Genomic DNA, 21,370 nt, shown 5'->3' with positions numbered 1-21,370 from the left:
AGAGATAAAATTCTCCCTCGTTTCACCTGTTTTAGTTTAGCACAAACTGTCCTTGTTGTTCCTCTCCCTCCCACTGTGCATGAAACAAAAAGTTGTCAAAGGCTTTTCCTGGAAGACGGTGTCCCTTTAACTGCCTCAGTTCAATAACTCGGAGCCACCTCCAAATTGGCATGCTCCTATTTATACTAAAAATGTATTTAATCCCATTGTGTTGAACCTCAGTTCCAGGAAAGCATTCATGATGTTGCAGAGCCTGTTACAGATTCAACAAGCTAGGGCATGCGATTTTATATCTTGGAATAGAAACTTGTGTAAACAGTAGAGCACTTGGCAGAAATCCACAGCTCGTCAATTAAAGCAGAGATTTCTGTTGGCTCAACACAACTTCCGCTGACTGAGGTCAGCCTCGTGCATGATTAGTCCTGTCAGACTTTCCCAATGGATCCCAGTCAGTCAGAAGCTGGTAAGTTAACTCTCTTGCTTTCTTAATGGGGTCCAACTCCACAAGGGGGACAAGTTGATGGTGAGAGTAAATTGGGGTGGATTGGGCAGGGACCCTTCAAAGGAACCAACAGGAAAGCAGATATTTCTTCAGCTGACATCTCTGTTCCTCAACCAGTAATGGCAGAGAGAGAGAGACAGTGAAAAAGAGAGAGAAAGAGAGTGTCAGAGAGGCAGTGAGAGAAAGTCAGTGAAAGAGGGCAGTGAGAGAGGGTGTGTGTGAAAGAGGCAGTGTGTGACATTGCGTGTGAGAGAGAGAGAGCAGTGACAGTGTGAGAGTGGCAGTGAGAGAGAGAGAGAGTGAGGGAGGGGCAGTGAGAAAGAAAGAGGGAAAGTGAGAGGCAGTGAGAGAGAGAGTGTGTGTGTGTGAGAGATGCAGTGACGAGAGAGAGAGGCGGTGAGAAAGAGAGAGTGAGAGAGAGAGGCAGTGAGTGAGAGAGAGAGAGGCGGTGAAAAAGAGAGAGTGAGACACTGTATGTGTAGAATCAGAACAGGAGAGACAACAGGAACACACGGGAGGGTAGACATGAAAAAAAACTTGCATGGTTTATTACTATGTGCACAAAACTATGAAAGACTAAACTCCTCTCCCCAAAGGGCCCCATCTCGCTGACTGCACCCAGGTCAGGGTTTTTATTCTCTTGTGGTCTTCCCTTGTTAAGGGGAAATCCCACCCCCAATTACTGGGGGAGTTTGATTTATAGCCGTGTAAGGGGAAAATCGAATGGAGCACGGTCCTCGGCCCCTAAGGGGGCTATAACACCTCTCCACCCCCTCCCCCCTCCGAGTCTGAAGAAATGTCCACGTCCTCGGGCTGAGATCCTCTTGTCCGCTTTGGAAGTGGACAACGGTCCGGTGTTGACAAGACGAGTCTGGGGGGTGTGTAACGTACCAGAGACTGATATTTGCGAGTGGATTGTCAAGGCAGGTGTGGAGTGGCCGGTGATGGTGTCGGTGTAGCAGATGGCTGGATGACCATAGCGAGCTGGACAATGTCCATGTCCGGCGCGGAGTCTTCTGATGAGGCGTCAGGCATCTCAGCTTATCGGGCTTCGATGAATGGAGGTGACGGTGCTCCAGGCGGCGACGGGGACCGCGGGTGGACCTGGACTGGCATATTCAGAGTCCTGGAAGCTCCCGCGTGTGGCGGAAGATGTGGTCCAGGTGGCAGCTTGCTTCAGGTCCTTGTGCCCGGACCGAGTACAAAACTAGACCTGTGGCCTGGAGGACCACGCCCGAAACCCATGTGGTGCCGGCGCCAAAATTGTGCATGTATATTGCGTCCTCCGGTTTGAACTCACGTTGCTGCAAACATCGACCTGCATCCGTATCAGGGCAGCATACTAGTATAGTGGTTAGCACTGTGGCTTTACAACTCCAGGGTCCCAGGTTTCATTCCCTGCTGGGTCACTGTGTGGAGACTTCACGTTCTCCCTGTGTCTGTGTGGGTTTCCTCCCACAGTCCAAAACGTGCAGATTAGGTGGATTGGCCATGATAAATTGCCCTTAGTGTCCAAAAAGGTTAGTAGAGGTTATTGGGTTAGGGGGATAGGGTGGAAGTGAGGGCTTAAGTGGGTCGGTGCAGACTCGATGGGCCGAATGGCCTCCTGCACTGTATGTTCTATGTATTGGAGCGGTGCTGCCGCTGGTGAACCCGAGCACCGATGTCCGGGATGACCAGGCTGAGGCAGGTCTGGAGCTGACGTCTCATGGTGCCACGCCCATGGTGGCATGGGGGGGGCCGTCCGGTAGCCAAACAGAAACTGGGCCAGTCGCACCCCCCAAGACCCTGTAGTCAGTTTTTTCATCGCCCTCTTGAAAGTTTGGACCACCTTCTCGGCCAAACCATTCCATGTTGGGTGATGCAGGGAGGTCTGTACATGTCAAATTCCGTTTGCAGCCATAAATGCTTTGAACTCCTTGCTGGTGAACGCAGCCCCGCTATCCAAAACCAGCACTTTGGATATGCTATGGGTGATGAATGTGAGTCACAGCCTTCCTACTGTTGTCTTCGAGGTCACAGTCTGCACCTTATGAACCTTGAGCCACTTCGAGTTAGTGTCCACCATCACAAGGAATGCCGCTCACTGTAATGGGCTGGCGAAGTCTTAAGTGAACGCGGGCCCACTCTTTTCCCAGCCATTCCCAAGGGTGTATTGGTGCAGCTGGCAGGGTCTTCTGGTTCTCTCGACATGGGCCGCAGCGCTGAGCCACCTTCTTGATGACTGAGTCGATCCCGGGCCATCAGACATAGCTGCGGGTGAGCATCTTCATCTTCGACTCCTTTGTGGAGGTCTTGCAACAAAGGCGCCCAACCGTGTTCTGGGATGACTACCTGTGTCCCCCACAGTAGGACATCGTCCTCCCTCCTCAGCTCCGGGAGCTTTAACGTATAGACCCGCAGATCGTCGGGCAAAGCTCCGTGGTGGCTCCCTCACTTGTCCATATGTTGGACCCTCGGTAGCTGCGGGTCCATTCTTTTACATGAGCCCCTGTGACTTGCAATGAATCCATAAAAGTGGAAGGCTGCTACTACTTCTGCAGTGGAGGCCAGAACTGGCGGTCTTGTGGACTGAGGCAGGCAGCTTGACGCAACGGCTTGTGGGATCCTTGTGCTTGGGCAGTGTTCCAGCATGTGCCCGTATGTTGCCAGGAACAATGCCCATTGCTGGACTCTGGCAGATGCGATTGGGGGAATCACTGGATCCTCCTTGAATTATCCAAGTAACAGTTTGTGGTCTGTACAGACCGTAGATTCATGGCCATATACATACTGGTGGAAATTCCAGACACCAAATACAAGCCAGGCCCTCCTTCTCAATTTGGGCATAGTTCCGCTCGACAGCGGCAGTGTGCGCGACGCAAAAGCTATCAGTCTTTTGAGTGGTGCAGGGAGGTCTGTACATGTCAAATTCCGTTTGCGGCCATAAATGAGCCATCAGGCATCCGGTGTGTGGGAACGGCTCCTACGCCCTAGAAGGAAGTGTCACACATCAGGAGAAGCGGATTTGCCGGTTGAAGTCCATCAACAGCTTCTCAAAGGACAACTGCCTTTTTACCTCTTCGAATGCTCCCTGGTGCAGGGGGTTCCATTCCCACTGGTGCCCTTTTTTAATAGGTTGTGGAGCGGACTAAGCAGTGTGGCCAAGTTGGGGATGAATTTCCCAAAGTAGCTTATGAGTCCCAAAAAGGAACAGAGTTCGTTTGGGTCTCTATTGATTGGAGACTGATGGATGGTCTGGACCTTGTCTTCCACCTGGTGAAGCCCCTTTCTGCCAACCCGGTATCCCAGATAGGTAACCTCAGGGGCGTTAAAAGCACATTTCCCAGCACGGTGACGCAGTGGTTAGCACTGCTGCCTCATAACGCTGAGGACCGGATTCGATCCTGGCCCAGGGTCACTGTCCATGTGGAGTTTGCACATTCTCCCTGTGTCTGCATGGGTCTCACCCCCACAACCCAAAACGATGTGCAGGGTAGGTGGCTTGGCCATGCTAAATTACCCTTTAATTGGAATAAAAAAGAATTGGGTACTCCAAAAACACATTTCCTCCTGCAGAGGCGGATACCGGTCTGTTCAAAAGGCCGGAGGACTTCGGCCAGGTTCTCCAAATGTTTCTTTTCCGAGGCCCCGGTGATGAGGACATTGTCCAGGTATATGGCCACCCTGGGTGGGCCCTGTAGGATGTTTCTCATCACTCATTGGAAAATCGCACAGGCTGATTAAACCCCAAAAGACAGTCAGATGTATTCATACAACCCTCTGTGGGTGTTTACCATCACGTACTTCCGAGAGTCCAGGTCCAAGATCAGCTGCAGGTACATGTGGCTCATGTTGAGCTTTGTGTATGTGGTACCACCGCTGGGTTCTGTGTACAGGCCTTCAATGCGCAGGACTGGGTAATGGTCCAGGCGAGATACCCAGTTCACCTTTGTTTTGTAGTCTCTGCAGAGATGTGTAGATCCTTCGGGTTTTAGCACCAGGACCACTGGATCAGCCCAATCAGCAAAATAGGCGGGGTGGATGATGCCCAAGCATTCCAGACGGTCTAGCTCAGCGTCAACCTTTGGCCGCAGCGCATATGGTGCCAGGCGGGCGCAGAAATAACGGACTGCGTGTCCTGATTCTGGCCATTGCGCATTTATCGTCCCGAGCCTTCCACGAATACACCTAGAACTTTTGCCAACACTCCTTATGGGCCATGGCAGACACGTAGCCAGTCCAAATTTAGGTGGTGTACCCAATTGCAGCCCAGTAACTTGGGTCCTCCTCCATGAACTACCACCGAGGACAAACATGCCAACTAGGGCAGCAGGGTAGCATGGTGGTTAGCATAAATGCTTCACAGCTCCAGGGTCCCAGGTTCGATTCCCGGCTGGGTCACTGTCTGTGTGGAGTCTACACGTCCTCCCCCTGTGTGCGTGGGTTTCCTCCGGGTGCTCCGGTTTCCTCCCACAGTCCAAAGATGTGCGGGTTAGGTGGATTGGCCATGCTAAATTGCCCGTAGTGTCCTAATAAAAAAAGTAAGGTTAAGGGGGGGTTGTTGGGTTACGGGTATAGGGTGGATACGTGGGTTTGAGTAGGGTGATCATGGCTCGGCACAACATTGAGGGCCGAAGGGCCTGTTCTGTGCTGTACTGTTCTATGTTCTATGTTCTATGTTCTAGTCCCCGTATGCCTGGGTCACGAGAGTGGTTCTCTCAATGGCCAATGGCTCTCCAGTGTACATTGCCAATCCGTGTCCCAAAGGTCCAAGGTCTGGAGACCGGACTTGAACGTCCAGCGGCTGATCACTGAGATCATTGCTCCAGTATCAAGCTCCATATCAATGGGACGTCCATTCATTTTTAACACAATTCGGGTGGATCCTGGGGGCAATAATGCAGTGTAATTGCTGGTATTCTTCCTCCTGGTCCGCCAGATAGAACGCCTGGCCTCTAGGGGGGTGGTAATGCCTGGGGTTCTGGTGAGGAATAGGGGGCCTCCGTGGCTTCTCCGGAGTCCCGGCCCTCTTTGCGGCGCCCAACCCACAGCCAGTGGCCACCATCTTGGTGTTCTGTTTTGAGGGAATCCTCCCGATCGTGCCCGTGTGCACCGATGGTGACAGCCTTGGGTCATGTGGTCACTCTAGCTTTGCAGTAGCTCCCGTCTTCTTGGCCCGGGAGTTGGTGGTTGCTCCGGTGGCCGAGGTTCAGGACCGCCAAGCCTTGCAACTCTTGGACCCCGCGTTCTAAGCGCTGTCGGGATATGACAATGTCCACCGCCCTCTGGAGGGTTAAGTCAGCCTCCGTTAGGAGTTGTCTTTGTGTATCGGCGTCTTGGAACCCACAGAAGAAACGGTCGTGCAAGGTTTCGGACAATGCAGCCCCAAATTCACATGCAGTGGCGAGCTTCTTCAAGCGTGCCAAAAACTTGCCATTTGATTCTCACTGGGCCTTTGAGGTGGTGTGGAACAGGAACTGGTGGACCATTATCGGGGACTGCAGGTTCAGGTGTGCCTCGACCAGGGACACCAACGTGGCGAAAGTCTTGGGAGTCCGGTCTGTCTGGATGCGTGAGGCACTTAACGGCTACATAGGTGGGTCCCCCGACTGCCGCCAGCAGGATAACGGTCTGCCTTCCGAGTTTGTTCGACCAAATCATTACTGCACCCGTTCGATGTATTGGGTGTGTCATTGGTACCTGCATGAAACTGGCTGAGTTTCTCGATGTGCAGAATCTCCCCATCTGGAGTGAAGGCCCCCGTGAGCCTGAATGAAGCAGGTCGGCGGAATAACACACAACGGCTGCAGTATCTCCACTTCACCCTCGTCACCAGTGTAAATCCCAAATGGGAGAGACAACAGGAATATATGGTAGGATGGAAATGAACGATTGGTTTATTACATTGTACACAAAACTATAAAAGACTACGTTTCTCTCCGAAGGGCCACCCTCCATGACCAGCGTGCAGGGGTTTTATACTGTGCAGTTTTCCCTTACAATTACCGGGGGAGTTCGTACTCAGCTGTGTAAGGGGGAAATCGAATGAATCAATCCTTGGTCCCCCAAGGGGGTTATGACAGCATGTATGAGAGGCAGTGGAAGAGAGAGCGAGGCAGTGAGAGGAGGGATTATCTGTGAGAGGTGAGAGGCAGTGAGACCGAGTGTGTGAGTGGCAGAGAGAGAAATTCTGTGTGTGAGAGAGGGAGACGGTGAGAGAGAGAAGGCTATGAGAGAGAGTGAAAGGTTGTGAGGGGGAACATGAGAGTGAGTGTGGGTGAGGCAGTGATTCTGAGAGTGTATGGAAGGGGCAGTGTGTGAAGGAGAGAGTATGAGACAGGCAGTGAGGAGAGCGTGTGAGAGGCAGACAAGGTGAGTGAGAGAGAGTGACAGCCGGACAGACAGAACAAGAAATGATCAGAAAGGGTGCTAGAGCGAGAAGGGGAGATCTGACATAAAAGACTTACAGACTGAGATGAACAGATGACATGTACTTGATCTGTTGAGCTGCTCGCAGAAAAATACTTTTCACTGTACCTCGGTACACGTGACAATAAACAAATCCAATCCAAAAAGAGAACGAGAAAGCAGCTCGAAAACAGAATGATTGTGCTCTTGATATATTTTGGCTTATTGACTTGTCTGCCTTCTGTTTTTGCTGTGACACAATTTCTCAAACATACACTGCAGCAGAGGCAGGTGAATTGTGGGTTCACTTCTTGTGATGAATGGTATCAGTAACTGCTGTAACTGTACTTTGTCTTTAATACATTGACCCTTTAAGACTGGGCTTGGAACCCTGGGGGACTCCGCCCCCAGGAAACGGTATATAAGATGAGGCTCACTCGGCAGCATGTGGTGAGCACACTTCTCGGCAGCTGTTCAGTTCTCTGATGATTAAAGCTTTTGAATTACCAATCTTCTCTCCTATGTCGTAATTGAGGGTATCTCACTGAACATAGAACATAGAACGATACAGCGCAGTACAGGCCCTTCGGCCCTCGATGTTGCACCGACATGGAAAAAATCTAAAGGCCATCTAACCTACACTATGCCCTTATCATCCATATGCTTATCCAATAAACTTTTAAATGCCCTCAATGTTGGCGTGTTCACTACTGTTGCAGGTAGGGCATTCCACGGCCTCACCACTCTTTGCGTAAAAACCCACCTCTGACCTCTGTCCTATATCTATTACCCCTCAATTTAAGGCTATGTCCCCTCGTGCTAGCCACCTCCATCCGCGGGAGAAGGCTCTCGCTGTCCACCCTATCTAACCCTCTGATCATTTTGTATGCCTCTATTAAGTCACCTCTTAACCTTCTTCTCTCTAACGAAAACAACCTCAAGTCCATCAGCCTTTCCTCATAAGATTTTCCCTCCATACCAGGCAACATCCTGGTAAATCTCCTCTGCACCCGTTCCAAAGCTTCCACGTCCTTCCTATAATGAGGCGACCAGAACTGTACGCAATACTCCAAATGCGGCCGTACTAGAGTTTTGTACAACTGCAACATGACCTCATGGCTCCGGAACTCAATCCCTCTACCAATAAAGGCCAACACACCATAGGCCTTCTTCACAACCCTATCAACCTGGGTGGCAACTTTCAGGGATCTATGTACATGGACACCGAGATCCCTCTGCTCATCCACACTACCAAGAATTTTACCATTAGCCAAATATTCCGCATTTCTGTTATTCTTTCCAAAGTGAATCACCTCACACTTCTCCACATTAAACTCCATTTGCCACCTCTCAGCCCAGCTCTGCAGCTTATCTATGTCCCTCTGTAACCTGCAACATCCTTCCGCACTGTCTACAACTCCACCGACTTTAGTGTCGTCTGCAAATTTACTCACCCCTCCTTCTGCGCCCTCCTCTAGGTCATTTATAAAAATGACAAACAGCAACGGCCCCAGAACAGATCCTTGTGGTACGCCACTCGTAACTGAACTCCATTCTGAACATTTCCCATCAACTACCACTCTCTGTCTTCTTTCAACTAGCCAATTTCTGATCCACATCTCTAAATCACCCTCAATCCCCAGCCTCCGTATTTTCTGCAATAGACGACCGTGGGGAACCTTATCAAACGCTTTACTGAAATCCATATACACCACATCAACTGCTCTACCCTCGTCTACCTGTTCAGTCACCTTCTCAAAGAACTCGATAAGGTTTGTGAGGCATGACCTACCCTTCACAAAACCATGCTGACTGTCCCTAATCATATTATTCCTATCTAGATGATTATAAATCGTATCTTTTATAATCCTCTCCAAGACTTTACCCACCACAGACGTTAGGCTCACGGGCCTATAGTTACCGGGGTTATCTCTACTCCCCTTCTTGAACAAAGGGACCACATTTGCTATCCTCCAGTCCTCTGGCACTATTCCTGTAGCCAATGATGACCTAAAAATCAAAGCCAAAGGCTCAGCAATCTCTTCCCTGGCTTCCCAGAGAATCCTAGGATAAATCCCATCCGGCCCCGGGGACTTATCTATTTTCACCTTGTCCAGAATTGCCAACACTTCTTCCCTACGCACCTCAATGCCATCTATTCTAATAGCCTGGGTCTCAGCATTCTCCTCCACAATATTATCTTTTTCTTGAGTGAATACTGACGAAAAGTATTCATTTAGTATCTCGCTTATCTCCTCAGCCTCCACACACAACTTCCCACCACTGTCCTTGACTGGCCCTACTCTTACCCTAGTCATTCTTTTATTCCTGACATACCTATAGAAAGCTTTTGGGTTTTCCTTGATCCTACCTGCCAAAGACTTCTCATGTCCCCTCCTTGCTCGTCTCAGCTCTCTCTTTAGATCCTTCCTCGCTTCCTTGTAAATATCAAGCGCCCCAACTGAAACTTCACGCCTCATCTTCACATAGGCCTCCTTCTTCCTCTTAACAAGAGATTCCACTTCTTTGGTAAACCACGGTTCCCTCGCTCGACCCCTTCCTCCGTGCCTGACTGGTACGTACTTATCAAGAACATGCAATAGCTGTTCCTTGAACAAGCTCCACATATCCAGTGTGCCCAACCCTTGCAGCCTACTTCTCCAACCAACACATCCTAAGTCATGTCTAATGGCATCATAATTGCCCTTCCCCCAGCTATAACTCTTGCCCTGCGGGGTATACTTATCCCTTTCCATCACTAACGTAAAGGTCACCGAATTGTGGTCACTGTTTCCAAAGTGCTCACCTACCTCCAGATCTAACACCTGGCCTGGTTCATTACCCAAAACCAAATCCAATGTGGCCTCGCCTCTTGTTGGCCTGTCAACATATTGTGTCAGGAAACCCTCCTGCACACATTGTACAAAGAATGACTGCTGAAAAGTTCTTTCTCAGTTTACCGTGTGATCCGTGTGCAGGATATCAGTCCCTGTGCATGGGCCTGAATCTGTGGTAGGAGACAGTGGAGTGTCCCAGAGGCATTTTGACATGCTTAGTGACAGAGGTGGGGGGGCCTAGTGCTCAACGCACTGCCACCCGCACCCTCCCCCACTCCGACCTACTTGTTGCAAATCAACCCAATGAAACCAAAAAGTCACTCCACAGCGGTAACATATGCCCAGCAGCCTTAATGAGCAGAGAGTGGGCCTCAGTGGCCAATCTGAGCTCTAGTGGTCCCAGCAGAGCCAAAATGGAATAGTGGGTGTGGCTGGTCAGCTCTGGGAAGAGTAGTGGATCTTGGACTAAGATAAGTTCCAGGCTTTGAGGGCAAGAAGAGATCTCCGCAAAGGATGTAACCCACACCCCACTTCATAGAATCCCTACAGTGCAGAAGGAGGCAATTCGGCCTGTTGAGGCTGCACGGATCCTCTGAAAGAGCACTCCACCCAAGTCTACTTCCTCAAACCTTAACCTAACCTGCACATCTTTGGACTGTGGGAGGAAATCAGAGCATCCGGAGGAAACCCACGCAGACACGGGAAGAATGTGAACACTCCACCCAAGAATGGAATTGAACCTGGGCCCCGGCGGTGAGGCAGCAGTGCTAACCACTGTGCCACAATGTCACCATTTCCTTCCCACTTTTTAACCAGCTGGGTCAAAAAAAACCACCTGCCCACTTTCACCCCTTACTATTGAATTCCCTATTGCTGTAGCTCTGCCATTCCTCTTCCTCCCCTCTTACACAGCAGAGCCACCCATGGTGTCATGGACTTGGCTTCCGCTGCTATCCCCTGAGAAATGTTACTGTATCCTGAATAATGTTACTACATCCTGAGCAATTTTGTTGTATCCTAAGTAATATTACTGTATCCTGACTAATGTTAATGTATCCTGAGGAATGTTGCTGTATATTGTAATGTTACTGTATACATTGAGTAACGTTATTGTACCCTGAGTAATGTTACTATATCCTGAGTAATGTTACTGTATCCGGAGTAATGTTATTGTATACTGTGAGTAACATCATTGTATATAGTAATGTTACTGTGTACCGTGTATCACTTTATACAGTGAGTAATGTTACTATATACAGCAAGTGACATTATTGTACACTGAGTAAGGTTATTATAGCCTGAGTAATGTTACTGAATACAGTGAATAATGTTACTATATCCTGAGTAATGTTACTGTATACCATGAGTAATGTTACTGTTACTGTATACAGTGGATTGGATTTGAGTTTGGGTTTATTGTCACGTTTACTGAGGGACAGTGAGAAGTATTGTCCTGTGTTCGGTCCGGACAGATCGTTTCATACATGAAAAACATAGGACGTATGACACATACACAAAGTAAATACATAGTCACAGACATTGGGTGAAGCATATGGAGTGTAGTACTATTCAATAGAGAAGATGTGTGGAGAGATCAGGGGCGGGATTCTCTGATCCTGGGGCTAAGTGTTGACGGCATCATAAACGGCGGAGCGTTTTACACTGCCGTCATCTAGCTTTGAGGATCAGCGATCCTGCGCCGCACAGGGGGTCAACACGGCACTGGAGAGCCTCACGCTGCTCCATCTACCGATCCAGGCATCAGAACGGGCGCCGGGGGTCTGCAGATGCGCGCTACGGCCGGCGCGAGTTCATGCATGTGCGCTACGGCCCGCGTGAGTTGGCGCATGCGCGTGGGTTGCCTTCTCCATGCCGGCCCCAATGCAACATGGCGGAGAGCTACAGGTGCCCAGCGTGGAGGAACATAGCGGCCCCCATCAGGGTAAGCCCGCCCGCCGATCAGTAGGCCCCAATCGCGGGCCAGGCCACAGTGGAGGCTCCCCCTGGGTTCGGATCCACGCCCCCCCCCCCCCCCCCCCCCCCCCCCCCAGGCCGTCGCCCGCAACATGAACGGTGAGTTCCCTGCCTAACTTGGCGGGCACTCGGCGGGCACTCGGCCCATCGCGTGGGGAAAATCGCCCGGGGGGTGGTTGTGTTGAGCAGCTCCAGACTGCCACCGATTCTCCGGTCACCAGAGTATCGGTGGACTGGCATTGGAGCGGCGTCAGCTGAATCACGCCCCCCCCCCCCGGAATTCTCCGACCCGGCGAGGGGTTGGTGAATCTCGCCCCAGTTCAGTCCATAAGAGAGCCATTTAGGAGTCTGGTTAACAGTGGGAAAGAAGCTGTTTTTGAATCTGTTCGTGCGTGTTCTCAGAGTTTTGTATCTCCCACACAATGTAAGAGGTTGGAAGAGAGAATAAGATGGGTGGGAGGAGTCTTTGATTATGCTGCCCGTTTTCCCAAGGCAGAGTCAATGGATGGGAGGCGAGTTTGTGATGTGTTCACAACTCTCTGTAGTTTTTTTACTGTCTTGGGCTGAGCAGTTGTATTACCAGCCTGTGATGCAGCCGATAGGATGCTTTCTATAGTGCATCTGTAAAAATTGGTAAGAGTCAATGTGGACATGCCGAATTTCCTTACTTTCCTGTGGAAGTATAGGCACTGTTGCGCTTTCTTGGTCGTAGCGAAAATGTGGGTGGACCAGGACAGATTGTTGGTGATGTGCACACCTAAAAATGTGAAGCTGTCAACCATCTCCACCTTGGAACCATTGATGCAGCCAGGGGCGTGCACGATACTTTGCTTCCTGAAGTCAGTGACTAGCTCTTTAGTTTTGCTGACATTGAGGGAGAGATTGTTGTCATTACACCACACTACCATGTTGTCTATCTCCCTCCTGTACTCTGAATCATCGTTGTTTGAGATCCGACCCACTACGGTTGTGTCATCAGCAAACTTGTAGATGGATTTGGAACCAAATTTTGCCACACAGTCGTGTTTGTAGGGACTAAGTACACAGCCTTGTGGGGCCCCAGTATTAAGGACTATAGTGGAGGTGGTGTTATTTATCCTTACTGATTGTGGTCTATGGGTCAGAAAGTCAAGAATCCAGTTGCAGAGAGAGGAGCCAAGTCCTAGGTTTTGGAGTTTTGATATGAGCTTGGCTGGAGTTATGGTGTTGAGGATGGAGCTGCAGTCAATGAATAGAAGTCTGACGTAGAGTTCTTGTTGTCGAGATGCTCCAGGAATGTCAGGTCCACCAGACGGTAGTCGTTGAGGCACAATGCCTGGTTCTTCTTTGGCACCGGTATGATAGTGGTCTTCTTGAAGCAGATGGGAACATGAGAACGTAGTAGGGAGAGGTTGAAGATGTCCACGAACACACCCTACATTTGAGTGCACGACCCGGGATTCCGTCAGGACGTGTTGCTTTTCGAGGGTTCACTCAGTGAGTAATGTTACTGCATATTGTGAGTAGCGTTATTACTTATTGTGAGTAACGTTATTGTACACCGAGTAATGTTACTGCAGGCAGCATGGTGGTGCAGTGGTTAACATTGCTGCCTCACGTTGCCGAGGTCCCAGGTTCGATCCCGGCTCTGGGTCACTGTCCACGTGGTGTTTGCACATTCTCCTCGTGTTTAAGTAGGTTTCGCCCCCACACCCAAAGATGTGTAGGGTAGGTGGATTAGCCACGCTAAATTGCCCCTCAGGTGAGGAAGGAGCTATGCTCCGAAAGCTAGTGATTCGAAACCAACGTCGACATCTCCACATCATGTATATTGTAAGTAATGTTACTGCATCCAGGCCAGACAGCAAGCTGTAGTGGCCTGGACAGCATCTTCATTGAAACCGCATGTAACTCCATTGCCATTGCAGTCCCGGTCCTCCTCAGTCACACTTGATGTACTCTTTCTAAGGCAATAACTGTCCTTCAGCACTGCATCACCAAGCAGGCTTTTCCCACTGAGACAATTATCATACTGACCCCAAATCATGCCCTGACCAAATGCTTACATTCCTGGAGCCCTAGTTGATTTATTTTACCCACTCCTTTACCACAGGGAGAGACTAAGGCTGATGTTACCAGCCCTCCGGCCTGTTATCCGAACTGAGTCCAGCTAACCCCCAACTTGGACTAGCTGCTCCGTAAGGGCTCAGTCTTATTGGGAGAGATGGTTACCTCGTGGTAATGTCACCTGACTAGTAATCCAGAGTCCCAGGCTGAGGCCCAGGCTAATGCTTCGGGGACACGGGTTCATGGCAGGTGATGAAATTTAAATTCAATGAACAAAATCTGGAATTGATCTCTGTAATGGTGACCATGATAACTATCATTGATTGTCAGAAATCAAACAAACTAACGGAGGAACTGGAGCTACCGACAGGACAGGAGCTCCGGCACCTTCAAATCAAACAATTTCCCCGCAAGGAGATGGCGAGGTACCTCGGGCCCCGAGAGACACACTACTGGAGGAGAGAAGAGGTGAGTTGGGGACTCTGGAGCGAAGCACTATCAGGGCCAACTCCCCCTCCTCCTGCGCAAGGCTAAGTCTCATGCAGTTTAAAGTGGTGCAAAGAGCTCACCGAACTGTAGTGATCTGTATATCTGTTGCTATGTAAGAGGTTAACATTTGTAAGTAAGTGCTAGACAACCACTAGATGGCAGCACCAGATATATGTATATAAGCTACACTCAGAAGGGGCTCCCGCCTCTTTGTATCAGGAGTGACTAGTGAACAGAGTGTTAGAGATATAGCTTAGTGAGCAGGTGTAGTTAAACATTATATATAATTAATCTTATTTATCTAATCTTCAGTTATAGTTGTAGAAGAGTGAACGTACACGTAGTTATTTATAATCGTTACTCAATAAACAGTATTTGCTTAATTTGAAGACGTTGAGTGTTACTGAACATCAACCATCCGACTGTTCTGGAAGTAAGCAAATGAGGAAGATATTACTATACGTAATATAACACTAACTAGAACTCGAATGAACAGGTTCTTCCTGGAGGTGAAGGATAAATGTGAACGATGCCAGGAAGGCCCGGCCAACTACGCCCACATGTTCTGGGCCTGCCCCAGACTTGTCGGGTTCTGGACAGCCTTCTTTGAAGCAATGCCCAAGGTTGTGGGGGTGATGGTGGAGCCCTGCCCGAGATTGGCTGTCTTCGGGGTTTTGGACCAGCCAGCATTGCATATGGGGAAGAGGGCTGGCGCCCTGGCTTCTGCTTCCTTAATCGCACATCGGTGAATCCTGCTCAGCTGGCAGTCAGCAGCACCACCCACAGCTGCAGACTGGCTGGCAGACCTGTCGGAATTTCTCCACCTGGAGAAGATCAAGAACACCATCCGAGGGCCGGACGTTGGCTTCCACATAGCCTGGGGGCAATTTATCAGCCTGTTCCAAGACCTGTTTGAGGCCAATAGTGATTAGGAAGTAATGGGGGTGGGAGGCGGCCAAGGAGGGCAGACAGGAGGACACAAAGCGGAGAGGAGCAGGGCAAGGAAGGCAAGGGTGGAACCCAGGGGAGTAGTGCAGAGAGGCATGAGGAAATAGGGAGGGGAGGAGCCGCTCCCAAGCGATCCCACAAAGACAACAACAGGAACCACATAAGAGAGGAGCTCTACAGCAATACAACACTCAGGGCGAAAGGTGATGCCAGGAGGGGGCCCGACCATCAGCGGGAGTAGGTGAGCAGGAATGTGGGGAGGGCCGACGGAAGGAATGTGTGTAAAATTTGCAAATAAGAAATGTCATACCATGTGACTATTAGGTGCACTATCTGTTAAACTGTAAAAATTGGAAAATGCCAAAATAAACATTTAAAATATGCTGGCTTTGACAGTGACATTTCTATCTTATGAATGAATAAAGGAAAGGCTCATGCTAGACATCACATGTTGAATCAGCAGCAATGGCAGTTTAAATATGAATATAATCATAAACAAGAAAAGATGTTGCCCCACAAAACTTGTGGATACAATATACACACCCTACCCAGAACCACTACTGACAGAGTCTAAAATACACCCACAGCGATCATATTCTCCTTTGCAAACACTTAACTATTTAGTGAGGTAGAAATTCACCTTAGTCTCAAATTCATAGAATCAATAGAATCCCCACAGTGCAGACAGAGACCATTCAGCCCATTGAGTCTGCACCGACCCTCTGAAAGAGCACTCTATCTAGGCTCTCTCCCCACCTCATCCCTGTAACACCACCTAAACTGCACATCTTTAGATTATGGGATGAAACTGGAGCACCCGGGGAAAGCCACGCAGACATGGGTGAACATGCAGTCACCTAAGAGAAATTGAACCCGGGTCCCTGGAGCTGTGAGGCAGCAGTGCTAACCATTGTGCGACCGTGCTGCCCCAAAGTAAGTGGTATCGACTCAGCTACCTCTAATACTCCCTGTCTAATGTTCACTTCCATTGCATTGAAACTTACAAACATATGAATTAGGAGCAGGGGTAGGCCACTCGGCCCCTCGAGCCTGCTCCGCCATTCAATAAGATCATGGCGGATCCAGGTTTAACCTCAACTTCATATTCCTGCTGACCCCCGATAACCTTTCACCCCCTCACTTATGAAGAATCTATCTACCTCTGCCTTAAAAATATTCAAAGACTGCCCCAATCATGTTTTGAGGAAGAAAATTCCAATCTCACAACTCACTGAGAGAAAAAGCAACTTCCCATCTCTGTCTGAAATGGTGTTATGGGCCAGAGTTTAGAGAACCCCAAAGTGTATCATGGAGTTCACCTGACCCACAACTTTTAATAGATTGTGGTAAGGGGAGCACACGGCCCACTCTACAGGTGTGGTACAGAAGAAACGGAAAAGTATTTTTTAAAAGCAAAACAATGTTTATTCTATAAACTCAAGTTAACCTTTTTAAAACATACAATGAACATCTTAGCAACCATCAATTCAAATACAACCCCCAAAGAATACAACACTGAGTAATCCTTAATAACTTCCCAAACAACATCCAGAAGACAAAAGAAATACCTTTTAACAGAAGCACATTAGGTTTACATTCACTACTGAGAACATTTATAATTCTGAATTCACCAAATGATCAAGAGATAGTCTTTTGATGGCAGAGCGAACAGCAGTACACCTGGTCTGTCTGCCTTCAGCTCCAACACTGAAAACAAAACTAAAACACACCCTGCAGTCTGCTCAAAAACGAAAGTAAAAAGCTGACAAGACAGCCCAGCTCCACCCACTCTGACATCACTGCAGTAATAAACACCCATTTCCTAAAGGTACTCTCACTACAGATATTTATATACACACCCATTTATAAACACCCATTTCTAAAGGTACTCTCACATGACAATGGGCAACCCCTTATTTTTAGACAGTGGCCCCTGGTTCTAGATTCTCCTACAAGAAGAAACGTCCTCTTCACATCCACCATGGTAAATGTGTCAGCTGTTACTCAGTGGTAACCATTTCATTGCTGAGTCAAAATTTGTAGGTTCAATTCCCATGGCAGACACTTGACACCTCCCAGGGCAGCGTTATCACCGAGGCCCCATGTGGTTTTCCAGCTGGGTCTAAAAGAACCCACAAATTGTTCTCTGAAGGCAGCAGCAGAATTCTCTCCCGTGTCTTGCCCAGTAATGACCCCACGATCAGGATTGCTAATAAAAGGATTGTCTGATCTTAGGGGCTGGTTTAGCACAGTGGGCTAAACAGCTGGCTTGTAATGCCAAACACTGCCAGCAGCGCGGGTTGAATTCCCGTTCCGGCCTCCCCGAACAGGCGCCAGAATGTGGTGACTAGGGTCTTTTCACAGTAACTTCATTGAAGCCTACTTGTGACAATAAGTGATTATTATTATTGCCACCTTGTTGTATCTGGGGGTTTGCTGCATGCAAGTTGGTTGTTGCATTTCCTCCATTACCGCAATGACTACAGAAGTGCTTAATTAGCTGTACAGCACCATGAGGCACCTTGAAGCTAAGAAGGGGCCTAATGAAATGCAAATCTTTCTCTCCTTACATCCTTTCATAGAACCATAGAATCACGACAGTGCAAAAGGAGGCCATTCAGCCCATCAAGTTTACACCGACCCTCTGAAAGAGCACCCTACCTAGGCTGACACCCCCACACTATACCCTTAACCCTGCCTATCCTGCACATCTTTGGACTAAGGGACAATTTAGAATGGCCAATCCAACTAACCTGCACATCTTTGGACTTTGGGAGTAAACTGGAGCACCCGGAAGAATCCCACGCAGACACGGGGAAAATATGCAGATTCCGCACAGATAGTCACCCAAGGCTGGAATCGAACCCAGGTCCCTGGCTTTGTGAGGCAGCAGTGCTAACCACGGTGCTGTCATGCCACACCATTCATTCATTCAAGGCACAGAATACCAAGCTGTGTGGATAATAGGAAGTTCCCACATCTCTATCCATTTAGAGATATGGCCCATAACACATTTCCATTTGAAGTGCCTCTCTATTAAGTACTCAATCGGACCAGCTCACTGTGGCCTTATGACACCCCCCCCCCCCCCCCCCACACACACACACAGTCCCCGGAGTCCCAACATAAATGAATTGACCAATAAATCCTGTGTAGTTTCTGAGATCTTTGACCTTTGACTGCTCCAAAACTTACAGGCACCAGATTTGTGAAACACAATTAAACTGTTTATTTGTAAATTCAACAGAAATCAGTCATGCAATGATCATCATAGAATATTGGCCAGCTAATCTATTACTTAACCCCCCCCCCCCCCCTTTATCGTTCCCTCTACCCAAACACACACAAGACAGACGCACACAGAGGGAAAGGGAATGGTAAAAATGACAGGGATTACAATTGAAAAAATAGAGATAAGTATCCTTGTTGCTGATATTGAGATTGTTGCAGCCAGCTATCTTCCCAGGACGTGGAATTCTGAAACCACTAGTTGGTTTGGATCTTCTGGCTGGAACATTTAGGCTGGACTCTCAGGCTGTGGGATTCCCCTCTCGGGAGTCACTTTAACTTGTGATAACCTGGGTCTTCACATGGAAGATGCACTACAGGTCTATTCAATTTCTTATTTGTTGGCAGTTTCAGCAGACTGACGAAGAGCCTGTCTCAAATAAATAGAGTATCAAAGGGGCAACTTCCATGAGGGCTTAGAGTGATCGGGTAACCTTACAGGGTGAGGAATCTGGAAAGTTTCCTCCCAGCTCTGTCTTCAGGCTTTAAACATTCACCAACTGGTTGCTCTGTTTGCCTGGAGTGAGCCCCAGCTGAGTTATTAGAGAGAGAGTTCTACCTTTTCTAGGAGAGTTCTATTCAGCTCTGAGTTCAAATCAAAACTGAAAGCAAAAACACCCAGTCTCACAAGGTCAGAGACATTCTGGAACAGTCAGCACCAATCAACGTCGAGAATCTGTTAAGTCCTGAGAATTAAAAATAAATAGTCGGTTGCCAGCCAAGTCCATCAAAATGTGTCACCACTCGTCCAAACCAAGTATCACATCTCACAGGGGGAATAGCACACATGCCGGCGGGGGGGGGGGGGGGGGGGGGTCCCGTTTTGTCTTAAAATTAAAAGTGCAGTCCACCTGAAAGGCATAAATCCCAGCAGCTGCCCAGGTGCAAAAATTATAAAAGCAAAGAATAACAGACAAAAAAGGGAATACACAAGGGAAACCAAGTTTAAACAGGAGGACCCTTACATCAGTCAGAAATTAAACGGTAACCAACACACTTCTAACTGTCCTGATCTCATGCAGATGGACCAGAGGATTTGGAGGATGAGGAAGGCCCAACAGCGCCTCCTATTGAAATGCTGGACAATGTGAGAGGCTACGAGGGAACTGTCGCAGGTGGTGGTAAGTTTGGAATGAATTATAGTGAGTTGATAGCAGAGTGTGCTTATCCTCTTGCTGATTCTCAGAAGATGAACTTTCCATGAATTAAAAGGAGTATTTTGAAAAGCTGTAGGGGTATTTTATCCCAGAGACAGCTTTCCGGGATGTCTCAGTCACTCAGTGTACTGTCTGCGATGCCCCATGTGCCACGGTGGGTCCCTGCTCCTGAGCACTTTCTGCAGATTCCCACTGGAAATTCCAAGGGAGGACAGGATCAGTGCGAAGTCCCTCAGGGCTGAAGAGCCTGCCAATGCTCACCACTTGAATTCACATGTGAAGAATGGCCTCCATGAGTCAAGAATTGGCTGGCAGAACCCATTGCCTGATCACAGGTCAGGGCCATGGACTCAGGGGTGGAGGGGGAAGGCAGGAATTCACCTCAAATAATACAAACGTTCATCAGCATTAGTAAACTTCAGTTTTTGATGCTTTTATAAGGCGTTGAAAGAGTCTACACCGAGTAGTTCAAGAAACTGTGTTTATTTACAGTAACTATTATGTACACCACACAGTAGATCCCAATTGGGTCTGCCTTGCCGATGCCAAACTGGTCGACTTTATATCATAGAATCCCTACAGTGCAGAAGGAGGCCATTCAGCCCATTGAGTCTGTACCAACCATCCGAAAGAACACCCTACCAAGGCCCAATATTCCGTAACCCCAGCTAATCTTTGGGCACAAAGGGGCAATTTAGCATGGCCAGTCTACCTAACCTGCACATCTTTGGACTGTGGGAGGAAACCGGAGCACCCGGAGGAAACACACGCAGACAAAGGGAGAATGTGAAAACTTTACACAGACAGATCACCCAAGGGTGGAATTGAACCCGAGTCCATGGTGCTGTGAGGCAGCAGTGCTAACCACTGTGCCACCGTGCCACCCTCTGTATATACGATACAACTATACATTGTTTAGAGGTCCCCACTCCCTTAACGTGGGAGCTTGTATTCTGCGAGGTTTGTGGGGAAGTTAATTGTTCCCACAGAGACCCCGAGACCCCTTTGAGGTAACCCCGGCAACACATCCCTCATTCTGGATATTTATTTCAGTGTAAATGATGGGTGCTTGAAGAATTGAATATTTTTTCTTGGTTACAGGTGGAAACTACATACCTCCACCAGTCTACTCATCTGATAAGAAGGAGCGAGCACAGCCCCAGCTAGAGTGGAGGTACACTGTCTTCTCAGGGGTCCTGGACCATCAGGCCTCAGTCATACTATTAGCATACTGGAGGGAACTCCCTCCATCTGGTTTCAAAATATCACTAATTTCAACCTACCTCAGTCTTAAAATTACTCTTTGATCACAAATATAATTCCTTTCTTGGTGTAGGAGACACATCATCAATGTTAAAGTGCCTGAGTCATTGCTGAATGATTACGATGATTTAAAGCTGCTTTTCATCATTGGAAATTCTTCCTGTGGCCTATTCCATGCTCGTATTGAATGGCAGAGCTGGCTCGACAGGCTGAATGGCCTCTTCCTGCTCCTATGTTGCTATTCTGCTGTAAACTCTCTCTGGCTGATGGGTGTTGCTTGTCACCAGCTCACATGCTGACACTGAGAGAAGCCCCACTATTACAGTAATAAATCCAGCACCAAGAAGACACTCCAGGCAGATAGGTTTTTTCTTGTTCTCAGCTCACACTACATGGGCGGTGGAAATGGGCAGTGAGATAATAGCCATCTGTTTATAATTGAGGGGCAGATGTTGGGCCAGGATGCTGGAGAATCA

At 48.7% G+C, this 21,370-nt stretch overlaps 1 protein-coding gene across 1 annotated transcript in view; it reads left to right on the top strand.

The window, feature by feature from the left end:
* The first annotated feature begins 394 nt into the window (after positions 1–394).
* LOC119973175 (protein SSUH2 homolog) overlaps positions 395–21,370 on the top strand; it is a 69,749-nt gene continuing 48,773 nt past the window's right edge. Inside the window, exons 1-3 of the mRNA XM_038810820.1 lie at positions 395–463; positions 19,497–19,595; positions 20,733–20,805. Coding sequence (XP_038666748.1) covers positions 439–463; positions 19,497–19,595; positions 20,733–20,805 — 197 coding nt within the window. The 5' untranslated portion in view covers positions 395–438. The remainder of the gene's footprint in view (positions 464–19,496; positions 19,596–20,732; positions 20,806–21,370) is intronic.

The sequence above is a fragment of the Scyliorhinus canicula genome, chromosome 11, assembly GCF_902713615.1.
Source record: "Scyliorhinus canicula chromosome 11, sScyCan1.1, whole genome shotgun sequence".
NCBI classification, from domain to species: domain Eukaryota; kingdom Metazoa; phylum Chordata; class Chondrichthyes; order Carcharhiniformes; family Scyliorhinidae; genus Scyliorhinus; species Scyliorhinus canicula.
The sequence above is the reverse complement of the archived record's forward strand: the minus strand, read 5'-3'. Positions and strand labels throughout refer to the sequence as shown.